The sequence below is a fragment of the Cervus canadensis genome, chromosome X, assembly GCF_019320065.1.
Source record: "Cervus canadensis isolate Bull #8, Minnesota chromosome X, ASM1932006v1, whole genome shotgun sequence".
Lineage (NCBI taxonomy): Eukaryota > Metazoa > Chordata > Mammalia > Artiodactyla > Cervidae > Cervus > Cervus canadensis.
The window spans coordinates 36596783-36618863 of record NC_057419.1 but is presented as its reverse complement, the minus strand read 5'-3'; the positions used below and the strand labels follow the sequence as shown (position 1 = coordinate 36618863).

The following is a 22081-nucleotide window of genomic DNA, read 5'->3' as shown; positions in this document are numbered from 1 at the left end:
ATTTTACTGATTTGAGTTTTCTCCCCATTTTTCTTGATGAGTCAGGCTAATAGCTTGTAAATTTTGTTTATCTTCTCAAAGAACCAGCTTTTAGTTTCATTGGTCTTTGCTATTGCTTATTTCATTTCTTTTTCATTTATTTCTGCTCTGATCTTTATGATTTCTTTTCTTCTACTAATTTGGGGGTTTGTTTGTTCTTTTCCTAACTGCTTTAGGTATAAGGGTAGATTATTTGATGTTACTTTGTTTTTATGAGGTAGGCTTTTATTGCTATAAACTTACCTTTTAGCACTGCTTTTACTGCATCCCACAGGTTTTAAATTGTCATGTTTTTGTTGTCCTTTATTTCTAGGCATTTTTTGATTTCCTTTTTGGTTTCTTCATTGACCTCTTGGCTATTTAGAAGCATATTGCTTAGCCTTCATGTGTTTGTATTTTTACATTTTCCCCCTTGTAATTGATATCTAATCTTATAATGTTGTGGTGAGAAAAAATGCTTGATACAATTTTCTTAAATTTACCAAGGCTTTATTTGTGACCCAAGATGTGATCTATCCTGCAGACTGTTTCAAATACACTTGAGAAAAATGTATATTCTGCCGTTTTGGGATGGAATGCCCATAGATATCAATTAGTTCTATCTTGTTCAATGTGTCATTTAAAGCTTGCATTTCCTTATTAATTTTGTCTTGATGATATGTCCATTGGTGTGAGTGGGGTGTTAAAGTCCCCCACTATTATTGTGTTACTGTTGATTTCCCCTTTTATAGTTGTTAGCATTTGCTGGGGTGTTCCTATGCTGGATTCATATATATTTGTAATTGTTGTATCTTATTCTTGGATTGATCCTTTGATCATTATGCCTTATCTTTCCTCATCTCTTGTAATGGTCTTTATTTTAAAGTCTACTTAATCTGATATGAGTAATGCTACTGTTGCATTGATTTCCATTTGCATGGAATATCTTTTTCCAACCCCTCACTTTCAGTCTGTACATGCCCTTGGGGTCTGAAGTGGGTCTCTTTTAGACAGCATACCTAGGGGTCTTGCTTTTGTATCCATTCAGCCAACCTGTGTCTTTTGTTGGAGCATTTAATCTATTTAAATTTAAGGTAATTATTGATATGTATGATCATATTAGCATTTTCTTAATTGTTTTGGGTTTGATTTTGCAGGTCTTTTCTTTCTCTTGTGTTTCCTGTCTAGAGAAGTTCCTTTAGTATTTGTTGTAGAGCTGCTTTAGTGGCGGTCAATTCTTTTAACTTTTGCTTATTTGTTAAGTTTTTCATTTCTTCATCAAATATGAATGAGATCCTTGCTGGGTAGGATAACCTTGGTTGTAGGTTTTTTCCTTTCATCATTTTAAGTATATACTGCCACTCCCTCTGGCCTGCAGAGTTTCTGCTGAAAGATTGTTAACCTTATGGGGATCCCCTTGTATGTTACTTGTTGCTTTTCTGTTGCTCCTTTATATATTTTCTTTTGTTTGATTTTATTAGTTTGGTTAATATGTGTCCTGGTATGATTCTTTTTGGGTTTATCCTATATGGGACTCTCTGGGTTTCCTGGACTTGGGTGGCTATGTCCTTTCTCATGCTAGGGAAGTTCCAACTATAATCTCCTCAAATATTTTCTCATACCCCTTTTTTTTCTCTTCTTCTTCTGGGACCCCTATAATTTGGATGTTGGTGTGCTTAATGTCCAAGAGATTTCTGAGACTGTCCCCATTTCTTTTCATTCTTCTTTCTGTATTCTGCTCTATTTCAGTTATTTCCACGATTCTATATTCCAACTCACTTCTTCTTCTGCTTCAGTTATTCTGCTATTGGTTCCCTCTAGTGTATTTTTTATTTCAGTTATTATGTTGTTAATGGTTGATTCTCTGTTCTTTATTTCTTCTATGCTTTTGCTAAATGTTTCTTGTATCTTCTCAATTCATGCCTCCATTCTATTTATCTGTGCTTCCATTTTATTTCTGAAGTTTTGAGTCATCTGTACTATTATTACTATGAATTCTTTTTCAGGTAGACTGCCTATTTTCTCTTCATTTGTTTGATTTGGTGTTCCTTGATCTGCTGCATGTTTCTCTGTCTTTTCATTGTGTTTAATTTTCTGTGTTTGAGGTCTCCTTTACGTAGGCTGAAAGATCATAGTTCCTCTTACTTGTGGAGCCTGCTCCCATTGTGTGTGTTTGGACCAGTGCTTTGTGAAGGTTTCTTGGAGGGGGGGCACTGGTTCCTGTGTTCTGGTGGGTAGAGCTTGATGTTGTCCCTGTAAAGGGCAGTTTTGTGCCCAGAGATGTGTTATGGAACTTGGTATGACTTTGGGCAGCCTGTCTGCTAATGGGTAGGGTTGTGTTGTTTTGCTAGTTGTTTGGTGTGGAATGTCTGGTGCTGGAGTTTGCTGGCCTTTGGGTGGGGCCAGATCTTAGTGTTGTGATGCAGGCCTTTGGGAGAGCTTTCACTGATTAGTATTCCATGGGGTTAGGAGTTCTCTGGTGGCCCAACGTCCTGGACTTGGGTCTCCAACCTCAGAAATTCAGGCCTGATCCCTTGCTGGAGCAGGGAGACTTCACAAGCCACAGAACACAGAAAGGATAAAGAAAGAAAGAAATAGCAGAAAAAATAAAACCAACCTACAAACAAAAAAGAACAGATAGACACAATCCCAACACAAATGGTAAAAGCAACATTAATCAGACAGGAACACACAAAGAAACTCACAAACGCACACTCACAAAAAGAAAACAAACAAAAGAGTAAAGAGAGGAACCAGAAAAGAAGAGAGCAATCAAACCAATAAATGAATCCATAAATGAAAACAAAGACTAAAAACTAGAGTAGCAAAAATGCAAAACCAAAAACATGGAAAAAACACAATATAATGAAAAGATGTAGAAATAAGAAAAAAATAAAATAAAATGAATTAAAAAAATAAAACATTAAAAAAGGAAAAAATAAGTAAAACATAAAAAGTAAAGGATTAATGAAAAGGAACAATGATAGAACTAATGAAAAAATATATGTATACATAAAGTAGAGAGAGAGATAGTAAGAACATTATTCTGTGATGTCAGTTGTCCTTACCACCCAATGTGATCCAGTCTATCTGCCTACTCAGGAAATCCTCCAATATTTCTAGGAAGGTCTCTGGACCTGCAGTGGTCACTGTGGGGTCAGGTCCTACTTAGATCTGGCCTTATTCTAGCTTGTTCTTGCTTCCAAAGTCCCCAAAAGCCCACAGTCTCAAGTTAATTGCAGAGATTTAATCCACTGCACCTGCTGCTGCAAGAATGAATTCCTTCCTCTTCTTTGGTCACATAGTCCCTGGTGCTCTGCTTTGGTTTTGGCCTTGCCTTTGCTTGTAGGCTACCCCCCAGAGTCTTTCCTACCCAGACAAGAAAGGGCAAAGGCCCTTGTTTATTAAAGCTCACTTGCTCAGTCAGGCTGGGGAGAGAGAGGGGTATGGCAACCACAATTGGGATGAACAGGGAGTGCCTGTGGTGGTAGAGATCGGCTGGATATTGCTACATTCTGAGGCAGGTCATGTGCTCCCCCAGCAGAACTGGCCCCAGGCTGTGGGTCCCTAGGAAAAGCCAAGCTGCATAGGCTCCCAGGAAGTTGTGGGTAGTGACCTGTGCCTGTTCTTAGCTTGGCAGCTGATGCGGCAGACATCATGCCTACCTCTGGGGTCACAGACCCCAGCCCTGTCTTGCCCCTCACCTCTGGCACTAATGCCAGCCATGGTGGTGGCAGGTCTGTAGGCGTGGTCGACCTCTGACGTCTCAGATTGCAGCTGGTTCATCCCACCTATGGCACTCATGAAGGCAGGGTCCTGCAGTGTGGGAGCTTGTGGAGTTAGAGGTTCTGTGGAATTAGAGGTTCTGTTCCCTGCAACAACGATCAAGTCTTGCATCTCTGGCAGGCCCAGGCTTTTCACTGGACTCATTCAGCTGTGTCATACTAGCCACCTCAGAGTATCTTCATGGCAGTCAAACCTCAGTCCTCTCCCTGGGGTCTGACCCCTGAACCCTGAGCCTCAGCACCCAGCCCCCAATTGCTGCAGTGGGCATGCAAACAACTTCTTGTCTGGGAAGTGTTGGCCGGCACTGATCTCTGGGTCAAATTCTCTGTTTCGTCTTCCACGAACTTGTCTTTGTGCTCTCCTCTGAGGTTCTGAAGCTCCCCCGGCCCTGCCCATGAAGGGGTTTCTGAGTGTACAAAATTTTCCTCCTTCACAGCTCCCTCTCTGAGGTGCAGGACCCGTCCAATTTTCTTTGTCTCTTTATTTTCCTATTGCCTTTTTCCTGTTACTTTATGTGGAGTCTAGCTTGCCTTTTGGGAAGTCTGAGGTCTTCCACCAGGCTTCAGCAGGTGTTCTATAGGTGTTCCAGATGTAGATATATTGTTGATGTATTGGTGGGGAGGAAGATGATCACCATGTCTTACTCTTCTGATATCTTCACCCTCTCCTCTTGAAAACATTATTTGACAATCAATGGTTAGACAATCATCCATATAAACTGTTTGTAGATTTTTGAAAGTGGTGACGGGTACATAGGTAACCCTTGCATAGAAGTTATTTGGTGAATCTTTATCTTCATTGCATTTTCTGGACAACTGCACATGGATATGGTATTAGACATTCCTTATTCCTCTGGTCAAGACAGCTTTGTTGAGCCTGGTGTCAATGCCTACATCTGGAGTTCCCATCTCCTTCATGGCAAATTTCCAGGTTTCTTTGAGTGTTTGAAGGGCATGCTTCTTGAAATACACTCCATGAATGTGCTAGTGAATGCTGATAGTGTTTTCTCTGGTCACCACCTTTTGATGGTGGATCGGCCCTTCTTCTCACCACCCTTCTTTGTAGGAGCCATTCTTCTGGGCTTGGGTTGGGAAGCTCTTTTCCTATGTTTTAAATAATCTTTTCTTTTCCTCAGTTGATGTTCAAGGGCTGTTTACGCTTTGTGGTTATTACCCTTTTCTCCGTCATATAAATGGCAAATACTTCACCTACTTTATTATTTGTCTTTCAGCCTCAACCACACTTCAGTTTTGTATAAAATGTTTAGGAAAAAAAGATTTAGATTTTCATGTTTTAAAATTTGTCAGTTTTTCCTTTTTGCGTCTTGCAAAGTATAGCCTTCTTCAGTCCAAAACCTCAAAAACATTCTACCATACTTTCTTCTAATACTTTTATAGTTTTTTCTTGTTGCTTAGCTTTTTAATCTAGTAAGAACTTAATTTTGGATAAAATGTAAGGTACAAGGCTAACTGAATGATTTTCTCAAATATATTTATTTATATTTTTGCCTCTATTTGGATTGCTATTTTTATCACTACTGTAATGCAAATGGATCTATTTTCTCTCATTATTTTTAGTTTTTTAAAGATTCAGTTATTCTCGTACACTTTCTTTTCCATATGCAATATAGATTTAACTTGTTCATAAAAATTTGTCTCTTTATTTTAATTTGGAATTCACTGAATTGATAGATTAATTAATTAATCTTTGGGGTGCTGTTAGAAAAAAAATTTTAATTGGAAGATAATTGTTTTACAATGTTGTGGATTAATTTAATAAGAATTGACATCTTCTAAAAAAAGAATAGATATCTTTTCAATATTGACTATTTCCATCTAGCAACATGGTATGTCTCACTAGTAATTAAAATCTTCTTTTATGCTTTTCACTAGCTTTATAATTTTTTTACATAATTTTATGCATATTACTTATTAAGCTTATTCTTATATTATTTACTTATTCAGAAAATTTGTCAATTTTTATAGATTTATAAAATTGTACTTGATATTCTTTTATAATTTTTAAAGCCTCTTCCATTTGTTTCTGTACCCCCTTTCTCATTCTTAATATAATTTTACTATCTATGCTTTTCTCATTATTCTGAAGTCTACTTTATTAGATATTAATATGGCCACTTCTAATTTTTTATAATTAATTCTACATGGTATATTTTCCATTATTTTTATTCTAGCCTACCTATATTGTTACATATGAAGTGAATATCATGGAGACAGCATATATGTGGGTCACTTTTAAATCTACTCTGTCAATCTCAGTCTTTTAATGGGTATATTTAGGCTATTTACAGTTAATGTAATTATTGATGTTAGGAATAAGTGTGCCATTTTTACTTTTTGTTTTTTTTTTGTTCCTCTGTTGTTCTATTTTCTTCTTCTGCCTTCTAAAACAAAAGAACTTAATTTTGATTTATCTATACTGTTTTTACCTTATCTCCTTGTACAGACATCTATTGTAGCTCAGCTGGTAAAGAATCTGCCTGCATTGTGGGAGACCTGGGTTCAATCCTTGGGTTGGGAAGATCCCAGGGAGAAGGGAAAGCCTACACAGTCCAGTATGCTGGCCTGGAGAATTCCATGGATGATAGAGTTGGACATGACTGAGCAACTTTCATAGACTTCTTAGTGGTTACTCCAGGTATTAAATAATATATAAAAACATCAGTTCAGTTCAGCCGCTTGGTCATGTCCGACTCTTTGCGACCCCATGGACTGCAGCACACCAGGCTTCCCTGTTCAACACCAACTCCCAGAGTCTACCCAAACTCAATGTCCATTGAGTTGGTGATGCCATCCAACCATCTCATCCTCTGTCATCCCCTTATCCTCCCGCCTTCAATCATTCCAAGCATAAGGCTCTTTTCAAATGAGTCAGTTCTTCCCATCAGGTGGCCAAAGTATTGGAGTTTCAGCTTCAGCATCAGTCTTTCCAATGAATATTCAGGGCTGATTTCCTTTAGGATGGACTGGTTGGATCTCCTTGATGTCCAAGGGACTCTCAAGAGCCTTCTCCAACACCACAGTTCAAAAGCATCAATTCTTCGGTGCTCAGATTTCTTTATAGTCCAACTCACATCCATATATGACTATTGGAAAAACCAATGCTTTGAATAGATGGACCTTTGTTGGCAAAGTAATGTGTCTGCTTTTTAATATGCTGCCAAGGTTGGTCAGAACTTTTCTTCCAAGGAGCAAGCGTCTTTAAATTTTGTGGCTGCAGTCACCAACTGCAGTGATTTTGAAGCCCCAAAATATAAAATCTCTCACTGTTTCCATTGTTTCCCCATCTATTTGCCATGAAGTGATGGGGCCGGATGCCATGATCTTTGTTTTTTGAATGTTGAGTTTTAAGACAGCTTTTTCACTCTCCTCTTTCACTTTCATCAAGAGGCTCTTTAGAGACACAGATGTATAGAACAGTCTTTTGGACTCTGTGGGAGAGGGCGAGGGTGGGATGATATGGGAGAATGCCATTGAAACATGTATATTATCATATGAGAAATGGATCGCCAGTTCGGGTTCGAGGCATGAGACAGGGTGCTCAGAGGTGGTGCACTGGGATGACCCAGAGGGATGGGATGGGGAGGGAGGTAGGAGGGGGGTTCAGGATGGGGAACACAGGTACACACGTGGTGGATTCATGTCAATGTATGGCAAAACCACTATAATATTGTAAAGTAATTAGCCTCCAATTAAAATAAACAAATTTATATTAAAAATTAAACATAAAAAAGAGGCTCTTTAGTTCTTCTTCATTTTCTGCCATAAGGGTGGTGTTATCTGCATATCTAAGGTTATTGATATTTCTCCCAGCAATCTTGATTCCAGCTTGTGCTTTTTCCAGCCCAGCGTTTCTCATGATGTACTCTGCATACAAGTTAAATAAGCAGGGTGACAATATACAGCTTTGATATACTCCTTTGCCAATTTGGGACCAGTCTGTTGTTCCATGCCCAGTTCTAACTGTTGCTTCTTGACCTGCATACAGATTTCTCAGGAGGCAGGTCAGGTGGCCTGGTATTCCCATCTCTTTCAGAATTTTTCACAGTTTATTGTGATCCACACAGTCAAAGGCTTTGGCATAGTCAAATAAAGCAGTCAAATCCACACAGTCAAAGGCTTTGGCATAGTCAATAAAGCAGAAGTAGATGCTTTTCTGGAACTCTCTTGCTATTTCAGTGATCCAACAGATGTTGGCAATTTGATCTCTGGTTCCTATGCCTTTTCTAAATCCAACTTGAACATCTGGAAGTTAACAGTTCACATACTGTTGAAGCCTGGCTTGGAGAATTTTGATCATTACTTTGCCAGTGTGTGAGATGAGTGCAATTGTGTTTTGAATATTCTTTGGCATTGCCTTTCTTTGGGATTGGAATGAAAACTGACCTTTTCCAGTCCTGTGGCCACTGCTGAGTTTTCCAAATTTGCTGTCACATTGAATGCAGCACTTTCACAGCATCATCTTTCAGGATTTGAAATAGCTCAACTGGAATTCCATCACGTCCACTAGTTTTGTTCATAGTGATGCTTCCTAAGACCCACTTGACTTTGCATTCAGGATGTCTGGCTCTAGGTAAGTGATCACACCATCGTGATTATCTGGGTCATCAAGATCTTTTTTTGTACAGTTCTTCTGTGTATTCTTGCCACCTCTTCTTAATCTCTTCTGCTTCTGTTAGGTCCATACCATTTCTGTGCTTTATTGTGCCCATTTTTGCATGAAACATTCCCTTGGTATCTCTAATTTTCTTGAAAAGAACTACAGTCTTTCCCATACTATTGTTTTCCTCTATTTTTTTGCACTGATACCTAGGAAGTCTTTCTTATCTCTCCTTGCTATTCTTTGGAACTCTGCATTCAAATGGGAATATCTTTTCTTTTCTCCTTTGCCTTTCACTTCTCTTCTTTTCACAGCTATTTGTAAGGCCTCTTCAGGCAACCATTTTGCCTTTCTGTATTTCTTTTTCTTGGGGATGGTCTTGATCACTGACTCCTGTATAATGTCACGAACCTCCATCCACAGTTCTTTAGGCACTCTGTCTATCAGATCTAATCCCTTGAATCTATATGTCACTTTCACTGTATAATCATAAGGGATTTCATCTAGGTCATACCTGAATGGTTTAGTGGTTTTCCCTACTTTCTTCAATTTCAGTCTGAATTTGGCAATCAGGAGTTCATGATCTGAGCCACAGTCAGCTCCCAGTCTTATTTTTGCTGACTGTATAGAGCTTCTGCAGTTTTGGCTTCAAAGAATATAATCAATCTGATTTTGGTATTGACCATCTGGTGATGCCCATGTGTAGTCTTCTCTTGTGTTGTTGGAAGAGGATGTTTGCTATGACCAGTGCGTTCTCCTGGCAAAACTCTGTTATCCTTTGTCCTGCTTCATTCTGCACTCCAAGGCCAAATTTGCCTGTTACTCCAGGTATTTCTTGACTTCCTACTTTTGCATTCCAGTCCCCTATAATGAAAAGGACATCTTTGTGGGGTGTTAATTCTAGGTCTTGTAGGTCTTCATAGAATGGTTCAATTTCAACTTCTTCAGCATTACTGGTCGGGGCATAGACTTGGATTACTGTGATATTGAATGGTTTGCCTTGGAGACGAACAGAGATCATTCTGTCATTTTTGAGATTGCACCCAAATATTGCATTTTGGACTCTTTTGTTGACTATGAGGGCTACTCCATTTCTTCTAAGGGATTCTTGCCCACAGTAGTAGATATAATGGTCATCTGAGTTAAATTCACCCATTCCAGTCCATTTTAGTTCGCTGACTCCTAAAATGTTGATGCTCACTCTTGCCATCTCCTGTTTGACCACTTCCAATTTGCCTTGATTTGTGGACCTAACATTCCAGGTTCCTGTGCAATTTTGCTCTTTACAGCATTGGTCTTTACTTCCATCACCAGTCACATCCACAACTGGGTGTTGTTTTTGCTTTGGCTCTGTCTCGTCATTCTTTCTGGAGTTAGTTCTCCACTGATCTCCAGTAGCAATTGGGCACCTACCAACCTGGGGACTTCTTTCAGCGTCCTATTTTTTTTGCTGTTTCATACTGTTTATGGGGTTCTCAAGACAAGAATACTGAAGTGGTTTGCCATTCGCTTCTCCAGTGGACCACATTTTGTCAGAACTCTCCACCATGATGACCCGTCTGTCTTGGGTGGCCCTACATGGCATGGTTCACAGTTCATTGTGTTAGACAAGGCTTTGGTCCATGTGATCAGATTGGTTAGTTTTCTGTGATTGTGGTTTTCATTCAAATATATATTATATATGTATATACAGATTATATATATATATATACACATACATATATCACTACTAGTGTAAACATTTTACTAGTTAAAATGATGTGTAAAAATTTTTTTTTTCCTTTTCAGTCCCTTACCTCCCCCAATCTATAATATAATTGCATTAGAGCCTGGCACTCTGTGACAATCTATAGGGGTGGAATGGGGGGGGGGAGGGAAGTTTAAGAGGGAAGGGATTTATATATATATATATATAAAATCAGGAATATATATATATACACACATATATATATATATAATTATGACTGATTTGCATTGATGTACAGCAGAGAGCACCACAACACCGTAAACCAATTATCCTCCAAAAAATAAATGAAAAGAAGAAATGGGAAAAACACATAATTTCACTGAAGATCTCCTCTACAACTCTGAGAACTACAACAGTGTTATATTTTTTTGCTTCAAATGCCAAACATAATTTAGAAAACTGAAGGGGAGAAACTTTATTGTATTTATATGTATTCTTACTCTTTCCACTGTTCTTTTTCTTGCTTGATGTTCCAATATTTTATCTTGTATCACTTCCTTTTCATTTCAAGAACTTCCTTTAAGCCTTTCTTTTAAAGCAGATCCCCTTCAAACAAATTCATTTAGTTTTGTTTCACCCGAGAGTGTCTATTTTTCCCCTTTTTTCTTCAAGTACATTTTTATTGGATACAGAATTCTTGGTTTATAATTCTTTTCTTTAAGCAGTTGAAAAAATATTATGTCAGTTCCCTCTGTTCTCCAGGGTTTTTGGTGAAATCTGCTGTCATTCTAATTGTTTTTCCATATAGGTGATGTATCATTTGTCTTACTGCTTTCCAGTTTTTTTATTTTTCTTTAACTTTCAGGAGTTTGATCATTATGTTTTGGTATGGATTTCTTTGAGTTTATACTGTTTGGGATTCTCTCAGCTTTTTGAATTTGCAGGTTTATGCCTTTTGCATTTTTTTCAGCCATTATTAGCTGGGATACTTTTTTTTTCAGCCTTATATTCTTTTTCCTCTCCTTTTGGAACTCATAACATGAATGTTACGTCTTTCATAATACGAATGTTAGTCCCATATGTCTCTGAGGCTCTGTTACATTTATTCAGTTTATTTTCACTCTTGTTCACTTCTGTCTTCAAGTTCAGTTTATTCGTTCTTCTACTGAGCCTATCCAGTGAGCTTTTCATTTCAGTTTTAGTTTTCAGTTCTAAAACTTACATTTGGTTCTTTAGCTCTTTAACTTCTTTACTGAGCATTTCTATTTCTTTGCTGAGACTTTCTACTTTCAGGTTTAAAGTGTGGTTATAATTGCTTGGTTGGAGAAGGAAATGGCAACCCACTCTAGTATTCTTGCCTGGAGAATCCATTGGACAGAGAAGCCTGGAGGGTTACAGTCCATAGGGTCGCAAGAGTCAGATATGACTTAGTGACTAACCACCACCACCAACTGCTTGGTAAATTTTTTTTTATGATGACTGCCTTAGAGTCTTTGTCATAATTCTAACATCTTTGTCATATGGTATTGGAGTCTGTTGATCATCTTTTCTCGTTGAAGTTGAGATTTTCCTGGGCATTGGTATGAATGACTTTCTATTGTATTCTGGAAGTTTGGGGTATCATATTATGAGACTCTGGATCTTACTGAATCTTCAGATTCAGCAAGTTTTCTCTGATACTGTGCAGCAGTTAAGGGAGCATTGCCTTGATACTGCTAGGTGGGTGTGGAAGAGGTTCCTCTACTGTTCACTAATGATGAAAGTCTAAGCTCCCCACAAGTACATCTCAGATACAATCCTTAAGGAGGGAGGTGTGCCTCTTCACAGTTGTGTGAAAGCAATAGTCTAGGTTCTCCACCTAGCCTTGTTGACACTGATGGGAATGGGACTGTAGTTTTTTGGCGTGTCATTTGGATGGATTAGAACATTTAACTGTCTAGAAGCTTTGTGTCTGGCTAGGCTGCCCTTTTCCTGTTCCTTGGGCTAAAGGGAGAAGGTTTTTCCTGGACCTTTTAAAATTTGTACCCATTTGTGTTTCTGGGATGATAACTTCTCCAGCACCCAATCCACAATATATGAGGCAGAAGGAAAACCCAGGAAATTCACTGTTGTGTCATTTCTTAAGTTCAAAGTCTTCCTTCTTTTTTCCAACTTTCTGAGTCTTCTTATATTTGTGTTATAGTAATGTCCTGAATTTTAGCTATACTTAGCAGGAAGAATAGGGAAAAGTGAGTCTATTCCTTTTCGTCTGGAAACAGAAGTTTTTTTTCCAAAGTGAAAATATTCAAGAATATGAAAATTTCTAAATATTACTTTGACCAAATCTCAAGTTTTGATAAGTAGTGGTACCAATTTTCATTTTAAAACACTATATAATTTTAAATTGGATTTCCTCTTTAATTGAAGAATTATTTGCAAAAATTTTAATTCATTCATGATCAGGTTTTTTAGAAATTATTTTGTTTTAATTAGTTTTATGCCCTATGTCTGGCAAAATCATTTATATTATTTATACTTTAAAAAATAAACATTAAAAAAATAAACATTCTTTGTATATTTTGATTTCTGGATTTCTGTTTCATATAAATGCAGAGTTTAATTTTCTATATCTTTAATTATTTTTGTGTAATTGATCTGTGACATTATAATTCATTTAGTTCAGTCCAGTCGTACAGTCGTATCCGACTCTTTGCGACCCCATGGACCACAGCACGCCAGGCCTCCCTGTCCATCAACTCCTGGAGCTTACTCAAACTCATGCCCATTGAGTCAGTGATGCCATCCAACTATCTATCCTTTGTCGTCCCCTTATCCTCCCACCTTCAGTCTTTCCTAACATCAGGGTCTTTTCGAATGAGTCAGTTCTTCCCATCAGGTGGCCAAAGTATTGGAATTTCAGCTTCAACATCAGTCCTTCCAATGAATGTTCAGGACTGACTTCCCTTAGGATGGACTGGTTGGATCTCCTTGCAGTCCAAGGGACTCTCAAGAGCCTTCTCCAATACCACAGTTCAAAAGCATCAATTCTTCAGTGCTCAGCTTTCTTTATAGTTCAACTCTCACATCCATACATGACTACTGGAAAAACCATAGCCTTGACTAGACAGACCTTTGTTGGCAAAGTAATGTCTCTGCTTTTTAATACACTGTCTAGGTTGGTCATAACTTTTATTCCAAGGAGTAAGTGTCCTTTAATTTCATGGCTGCAGTCACCATCTACAGTGATTTTGGAGCCCAAGAAAATAAAGTCTGCCACTGTTGCCGCTGTTTCTCCATCTATTTGCCATGAAGTGATGGGACTGGATGCCATGAATTTTGTTTTCTGAATGTTGAGCTTTAAGCCAGCTTTTTCACTCTCCTCTTTCACTGTCATTCTTCTTTGCTTTCTGCCATAAGGGTGGTATCATCTGCATATCTGAGGTTACTGATATTTCTCTCAGCAATCTTGATTCCAGCTTGTGCTTCATCCAGCCCAGCATTTCTCATAATGTACTCTGAATATAAGTTAAATAAGCATGGTGACAATATACAGCCTTGGCCTACTCCTTTTCCTATTTGGAACCAGTCTGTTGTTCCATGTCCAGTTCTAACTGTTGTTTCCTGACCTGCATACAGATTTCTCAAGAGGAAGGTCAGGTGGTCTGGTATTTCCATCTCTTTCAGCATTTTCCACAGTTTATTGTGATCCACACAGTCAAAGGCTTTGGCATAGTCAATAAAGCAGAAGGAGATGCTTTTCTGGAACTCTCTTGCTATTTCAGTGATCCAACAGATGTTAGCAATTTGATCTCTGGTTCCTCTGACTTTTCTAAAACCAGCTTGAACATCTGGAAATTCACAGTTCATGTACTGTTGAAGTCTGGCTTGGAGAATTTTGAGTATTACTTCACTACCGTGTGAGATGAGTGGAACTGTGCGGTAGTTTGAGCATTCTTTGGGATTGCCTTTCTTTGGGATTGGAATGAAAACTGACCTTTTCCTGTCCTGTAGCCACTGCTGAGTTTTCCAAATTTGCTGTCATATTGAATGCAGCGCTTTCACACCATCATCTTTCAGGATTTGAAATAGCTCAACTGTAATTCCATCACCTCCACTAGCTTTGCTCATAGTGATGCTTCCTAAGGCCCATTTGACTTCACATTCCTGGATGTCTGGCTCTAGGTGAGTGATCACCATTGTGATTATCTGGGTCATGAAAATCTTTTTTGTACAGTTCTTCTGTGTATTCTTGCCACCTCTTCTTAATATCTTCTGCTTCTATTAGGTCCATACCATTTCTGTCCTTTATTGAGCCCATCTTTGCATAAAATGTTCCCTTGGTATCTCTAGTTTTCTCGAAGACATCTCTAGTCTTTCCCATTCTATTGTTTTCCTCTATTTCTTTGCATTGATCACTGAGGAAAGGTTTCTTATCTCTCCTGGCTATTCTTTGGAACTCTGCATTCAAATGAGTATATCTTTCCTTTTCTCCTTTTTTTTTGCTTCTATTCTTTTCACAGCTATTTGTAAGGCCTCCTCAGACAGCCATTTTGCTTTTTTTGCATTTCTTTTTCTTGGGGATGGACTTGCTCCCTGTCTCCTGCACAATGTCATTAACCTCCATCCATAATTCATCAAGCACTCTGTCTATCAGGTCTTATCCCTTAAACCTATTTCTCACTTCCACTGTATAATCATAAGGGATTTGATTTAGGTCATACCTGAATGGTCTAGTGGACATTATGATAGAGATATGTTATAGTTTCCCACTATGACTGTAAAATGGATTTATCATATTGTCATTAAGTTTTCCTAAATATCTGCTTTATATATTTCACTGATATTCCTCAGTAGATAAAAATCTATAAATGTTCTACTGTCTTCATGTGCTATAACTCTTATCAATATAAAATATCCTTCCTATCCCATTTCCTGATTTGCACCTTGAATTCTATTTGCTATTTTTTATATTAATATTGCCATCATTGCTTTTTTTGGGTTAGCAGTTACATGATATATTTTTGCCTTCCTTTTTTTCTGTTTTTCCATAAAGTTTTATTTTAGAGATAGCTTTTGTAAGGTTTCGTATGTAGCATCTAGCTAGATTTTGCTTTTACTTATCCTAGGAATATTTGTCTTTAATATGAGGATTTAATTCACATTTTAATGTGATCACTAAATATGTTCATTCCCATTTCATCAGCACAAAATTTTCCCTGATAAAAATACACAGCTACTGTATTAGTAATGTATATTTTGATTACTGACAGACCTGGTTTGAGGCCTGCCTCTGTTGCTTACTAGCTTTGTGAGTATACAAAGAGTTACCTTCTTCATCTATAAAATGGAGGCTATTAACAGTACCTACCTGAATAGGGTTGTTGTAGAGATTTCAAAATGATGCATTGAAAGCACTTAGATCAGTGCCTGATACACAGAGAGTGCTAAATAAACATTGCAGTTATTATTGCTATTGATAATTCTGTTTTTGTTGTGTGACCACATACCAAATGTCAAAACTGTGATTTAAATTTAGATTTTAGTTATATTCTTCTTCCCAAACTATGGCTGTTTATGTCATCCACAACTATTGGTTTTTCAACTTTGAAATCTCTTTGTCACTACAAATTCAACATGTCCCTTTACAACTGGCATCTTTCTTCAGAAGTTCTCTGCTTTTATCGATGCAGCATTATTTACCTAGTCTCTAAATGTTGGCATTATCTTGATTCATATCTCACATCTAGTTAGTCAACACCTGACTTTCATATCTAGTCAGTCAACACCTGACTTATAAGGTGTTGATTAAAATGACTCTTGTGGGTTTCCCTGGTGGCTCAGTGGTAAAGAATCTGCCTGCCAATGCAGAAGACACAGGTTCAATCCCTGCTCTGGGAAACTCTCACATGCCATAGAGCAACTAAGCCTGTGTGCCACAACTATTAAGCATGTGCTCTAGAGCCCAGAAACCTCAAGTATTGAGCCCATGTGTTGCAGATACTGAAGCCCATGTGCCTTAGAGCCCATGCTTTGCAACAAGAGAAGCCACCACAATGAGAAACCCACCCACCCCAATTAGAGAGTAGCCCTTGCTCACTGCAACTAGAGAAAAGCCCACACAGCAACAAAGACCCAACACAGCCATAAATAAATAGCATTATAAAAAATAAAATGACTCATCTCCACCTTCCCCATTCAATTTTTATTATCATCAGCCCAGTGTATGTTCTCATCACCTCATACCTGGATTAGTTTCCTTGATATCAGATTCTCCTAACAACAATGAAAATTGTCACTAAATGAATATTCCTTAAACATCACTTTCATCATATTGCTCCTTGCTCAAAAATTTTTAATAGCTACAGACTTCTGAGACAATTTATTTTAAATTTCCCTGCTTATTTTTGGTCAGTTCAGTCGCTCAGTCATGTCCAACTCTTTGCGACCCCATGGACTGCAGCACACCAGGCTTCCCTGTCTATCACCAACTTCCAGAGCTTAATCAAACTCATGTCCAATGAGTTGGTGATGCCATCCAACCATCTCATCCTCTGTTGTCCCCTTCTCCTGCCTTCAATCTTTCCCAGCCTCAGGGTCTTTTCCAATGAGTCAGTTCTTCACATCAGGTGGCCAAAGTGTTGGAGTTCATCTTCAACATCAGTCCTTCCAATTAATATTCATGACTGATTTCCTTTAGGATGGACTGGTTGGATCTCCTTGCTAAGGGACTCTCAAGAGTCTTCTCCAACAGCACAGTCCAAAAGCATCAATTCTTCAGTGCTCGGCTTTCTTTAGGATCCAACTCATACATCCATACATGACTACTGGAAAAACCAAGGGCTTGACTATACAGACCTTTGTCAGTAAAGAAATGTCTCTGCTTTTTAACATGTTGTCTAGGTTTGTCATAGCTTTTCTTCCAAGGAGCAAGCATCTTTTAATTTCATGGCTGCAGCCACCATCTGCAGTGATTTTGGAGCCCAAGAAAATAAAGTCTGTCACTGTTTCTATTGTTTCCCCATCTATTTGCCATGAAATGATGGGACCTGATGCCATGATCTTAGCTTTTGGAATGTTGAGTTTTAAGCTGGCTTTTTCACTCTCCTCTTTCACTTTCATTAAGAGGCTCTTTAATTCCTCTTCACTTTCTGCCATAAGGGTGCATATCTGCATATCTGAGGTTATTGATATTTTTCCCTGCAATCTTGATTCCAGCTTGTGCTTCGTCCAGGCAGGCATTTCGCATGATGTACTCTGCATATAAGTTAAATAAGCAGCATGACAGTGTATAGCCTTGCCTTTCCCAATTTGGAACCAGTCCATGTCCATGTCCACGGAACCAGACCAGTTCCATGTCCGGTTCTAACTGTTGCTTCTTGACCTGCATACAGATTTCTCAGGAGGCAGGTCAGGTGGTCTGGTATTCCCATCTCTTTAAGGTCTTCATAATCTGACCCTACCTTACTTGCCCAATTTTGTTGATACTTATATTCCAACATGGGCTTCCCTTGTGGCTCAGCTGGTAAATAATCCATCTGCAATGCAGGATACCTGGGCTCAATCACTGGGTTGGGAAGCTCCCCTGGAGAAGGGAAAGGCTACTCACTCTAATATTCTGGCCTGGAGAATTCCATGGACTGTGTAGTCCATGGGGTTGCAGAGTCAGACACAACTGAGTGACTTTCACTTCACATACTCTAACATGCAAGGTCCTCTCTATTCATCTTGGCTTCTTCACTGTCCACTCACAAGTCAAGTGCATCCCTGCCTCTCAGCTTCACCCATGGTATTTTTTTTTCCCTCACCTGAAGTGCCTTTCCTTCTTTTCTCCTTCCATATGAATACCATGCATCCCAAAAAGCCTGAATAAGTCCCACCTAGTAAAGAAATTTCATTAACATTGTGATCACTGTCACTATAAAATACTAATCTAATGGTTTTGTAATTCTTTATATACTGTCTTGAATTATTTTCTATTATTTTTGTGAATTAGCTTTGCCTCTCCAATTAGACTTTATACTTTCTGAAGACAGTTCTGCAAACACAGTAGTTATTAAATGGGTATTTGATAATTGTCTTATATAAAGAAGAAAGACTACCCTACTTCCTCACCTCCAGTGCTTTTGAAGCACTTTAGAGATGTGATCAAAATCCCTAAGTCTGCCCGGACTTTGAATGATTTATGACAAAGGATTCTTCTCTAATGAAAAGAAATCCTATGTACTTTGGCAGTACAAACAGGCTTTTGGAAGCAATAGAAGAGATACAGAAAGGAAACAGTGCTTCATTATTGGCTCTAGTCTTTCAGGAACTGAGAGAACAATAAACCTTTCACTCAGTTTCAAGTAAGCAATGTCAGGAAGCCCAGCTAATAAAGAAAAGATAAACTGAAAGCCTTTTTACTCTTCTCTGCTAGATTTATTTCTTCAGTTAGACAAGCCTTGGAAAGAGAAGTCTGGGAATTTATAAAGTCTTGATGCCCCACTAGAGTGAGATTGTCTTTAAAATGAGTTTTATTAATAAAGTTTCTGTAAACTGGCATAGAAACCAATTATCTAAAGTAGCCCCAAACAAGTTATTTTATTACATATCTTGAATTATAGCTCTCAAACCACCTGAAATATTCTTGTGAATTGGTTTTTTGTTACATATTTATTCGAAATCATAAACTCCGTAAGAGTAGAAACCTCATCTACCTTATTCACCCCATGTATGTCTAGTGCTTTGAAAAGTGCCTGGTACAAAACAGAAGCTTAATAAACTGCTGAAAGAATAAATGACAAAAAGCAGCTTTCCAGTGACTATGATTTTGAAGGGCTAATCACACAACTTATTCCAAAAATACATTCATTCCTTGCCTCATACAACCTTACCAAGCATGCTGTGTGAGATGGGGAAGGTGATGGTGGGCTGGCCTGTCATTCTCCAGCGGCTACAGAGATAGGAGAGGTCTGTTCTAAGCATTTCCACTATCATCTTGTTGTCTAGAGCCAGGTAGAATTGTTGCTGGTCTATAAACTAAGAAAAAGAAAAATAATAGTTTAGGATAATTAATCTCATAACTATCAAATAATATTTTAAAATACTCATATATTCATAAAGGTGTATAAGATATCACAGAGGCAACAATACCTCCAAATTTAATGCCTAATTACTCCCAAAGTATCTGGTGTCCTATTAGTACATATAGTTGTCTTGGATATTTTTAGTGTGCTATAGTTAACAAAGTGTTTTCAAGTACATGATTTTATTTAATTCTAACAACCCAGTGAGGGCTTTTCTCCTTTTTAATAGACAAAAAGTAAGGCCAAGAGACACTGAGTAGACTAGCAAAGTTATATGACTAGCAAATGGCAAAATCAGAGATAGAATCTCTAGTCCATTATTCTTTCATCTGTACTTCAGTGCACTATTTCAGATGTAAGATAACAAATGGGGAAGTTAATCCTTCTTTCCAGAAAATAGTTTCTACTCCTATACACATACATAATAAGGCTTGCTACTGTAGTATGGGTAATAAACATCATGCTAATAAACAATGTATCTCATGGCTAAAATAGTACTAACATTTTTGTTTAGAAGAGGATATGAAAAATTTCTAAGCATGTAAAAAGGGTCTATCTCAAAAAGAAATAGAAGATCTAATTTGGTAGCTGAATATTACCAAAAAAGACTATATTTTGTTTATAAAGGATACAGTATTATATTTAATCTTTAATAAAGAGCACTCACTGCTTCTGCAATACCAAGGTCTACTCTCGGTAGCCACAGTCACTTGGCATAGCTCTTTGCTGCAACATCAATTCAATCTAACTCAACAAATATTTACTAAGCAGCTTAATATGTACAAGGTCCCATGGAACTCTGACACTTCTCCCAACTCCAGTAAATGCTTTATTTCTATAGTGTTTCTCTTTTATTTTTATTCATCTCAATGTACACCAAAGCTTATTCCACCCACCTGTGGAGTGAAGGTAAAGATAGTTTTCCGAATGTCATAGAGTTTTGAAGTTCCAAGGACACCCATGTGTCTGTAGGGTCTTCCACTGAGTTTCATTCTACTGTTGCATCCTGATATAGAATTGAGAAATGGTCAAGATATTTTCAGTGCACAAATCCTACCAGCAAACATTTTTTGCATTAGTTTATGCTTTCTTATTGAACAAAATAAGTTCTGTGTCTCAAAGTTAATGTCCATGTCATGTACAGGGCCATACTAAGCACCATGGGCTTTCCAAGAGAAAGAATAGGCAGTTATCTGTGTTCTTAAGACAAATTATGCTCTTATAAAAAAAGTCAAATCATCTACATGAGATAAGAATGCATATAAAAATTAATAGTTCTATGAATGATAGAATGCTATTACCAATATTCATACATTGAATTTCCTTAAAGCTCATGAAAAGTACAAAAGCTATTCTGATTATCAGACTTAATAGTATAAACTATGCTTCAAGAAAGCTGAACAAAAATCTCATCAGTTTAAAGATGGCAAACTAAACTGGAAAAAGTGAAATAAGAGTGCATCTTGATTTCCTTCAATACTGACACATTTTATTCAGTGGGACAACACATTTTAACCAAATAAATCAAGATATTTTAATATTCTTATATCTGATAAGAAATTTTGTGGACCCTTAGAGTAAAATTTACTTTGCAGAGAAGCTATTTTGAAAACTAGAAAAAGGGGGAAGACTTAAACTATCAGCTACAAAAGTAAGGCACAATTTTAATGAAAATATAAATATACACATTGTGTGTCTCAATATCTTGTATGTGTATATATACACATATGTATGTGTGTACACACACTGTGCACATTCACACACACATCCACCTTATTTCCTTGAGTATAAGATGTCGGTTTTTTTGAATAGTTTAGCATTCTGAAATTAGAATATATCTGATAATTGATGTCTATGTTAAATGCAGTTGCATTTCTGTCTTTCAAAAGGCAATTATAATATCAATAACTCTTATAATGAGGAAATATTTCATTTATTCACACACACTTTTTCCTTTTATAACAAAGAACAGCACGATATACATTGCTCTCAAACCCTTTTTTTTCCCAGAATATATATTAAATATCCTTTCATATCAGTACTAACAGAATTAGTACCACTTTTTTGGGGGGTGGGGGCTGTAATCCATTGTTCTTAGGGATTTCATTTTTGTTTCCTCTTTATCCTACATATGATACCTAACAAATATGCCACTTTTTTAGTGTTGCTTCACTCTTAGGGACAGAACCAGAGAGCTATCAACGCCTTTGGCCATATTCCAGGGTCTACTCTATAAAGCACACATTTTACCTGAGATTGATATCACATGCAGGTTTATCTACTGTTCCTTCCATTTTGTTTCTTTTTATTGTATTATGTAAAATATACATAAAATTTACCATTTTAACTGTTCAGTGACATTAAATACATTTGCAATGTTGTACAACTATCACTTCCACCCATCTTTAGAAATTTTTCATTTTCCCAAACTGAAACTATAACCATTAAACAATAACTCCCCAGGCTCCCCTCCTCCCAGTCCCTGGCAATCACCATTCTTTCTGTCTCAATGAATTTGCTTACTCTAGATACCTCATATATGTAGAGTCATACAATATCCTTTTGTGACTGGCCTATTCCACTTAGAATAATGTCTGAAGGTTCATCCATTTTATAGTGTCAGAGTTTTATCCTTTTTTAAGGCTGAATAATACTCCACTGTATGCATATAACACATTTTGTTTATCTTTTCATCCATTAATGGATGCTAGGTTCTTTTTTTCAAAATTGCTTATAGTATAATATACATGAAGTTAAACACATGAATCTTGAATATAAAATCTGATGAATTTCTACACAGAAACACACAACCCAAATCAGGGTATGGAACACTACTAGCCCTGCATTAGCCTCTTTTGTGTCCCTTCCTAGGTATTAATATCCTACAGGCCTCAAAGTTAACCACCATTAAAACTTCAAATACAAGTAA

At 37.5% G+C, this 22081-nt stretch overlaps 1 protein-coding gene and 1 pseudogene across 5 annotated transcripts in view; both read right to left on the bottom strand.

Moving 5' to 3' along the window:
• PHKA1 (phosphorylase kinase regulatory subunit alpha 1) overlaps nucleotides 1-22081 on the bottom strand; it is a 164199-nt gene that overhangs the window by 46902 nt on the left and 95216 nt on the right. For all 5 annotated transcript variants that reach the window (XM_043458195.1, XM_043458196.1, XM_043458197.1 and 2 more), the window contains exons 15-16: nucleotides 20049-20158; nucleotides 18961-19105 (exon numbers count right to left, since the gene is read on the bottom strand). In XM_043458195.1, the coding sequence (XP_043314130.1) occupies nucleotides 18961-19105; nucleotides 20049-20158 (255 nt within the window). The remainder of the gene's footprint in view (nucleotides 1-18960; nucleotides 19106-20048; nucleotides 20159-22081) is intronic.
• LOC122434626 lies at nucleotides 3120-5323 on the bottom strand (annotated as a pseudogene).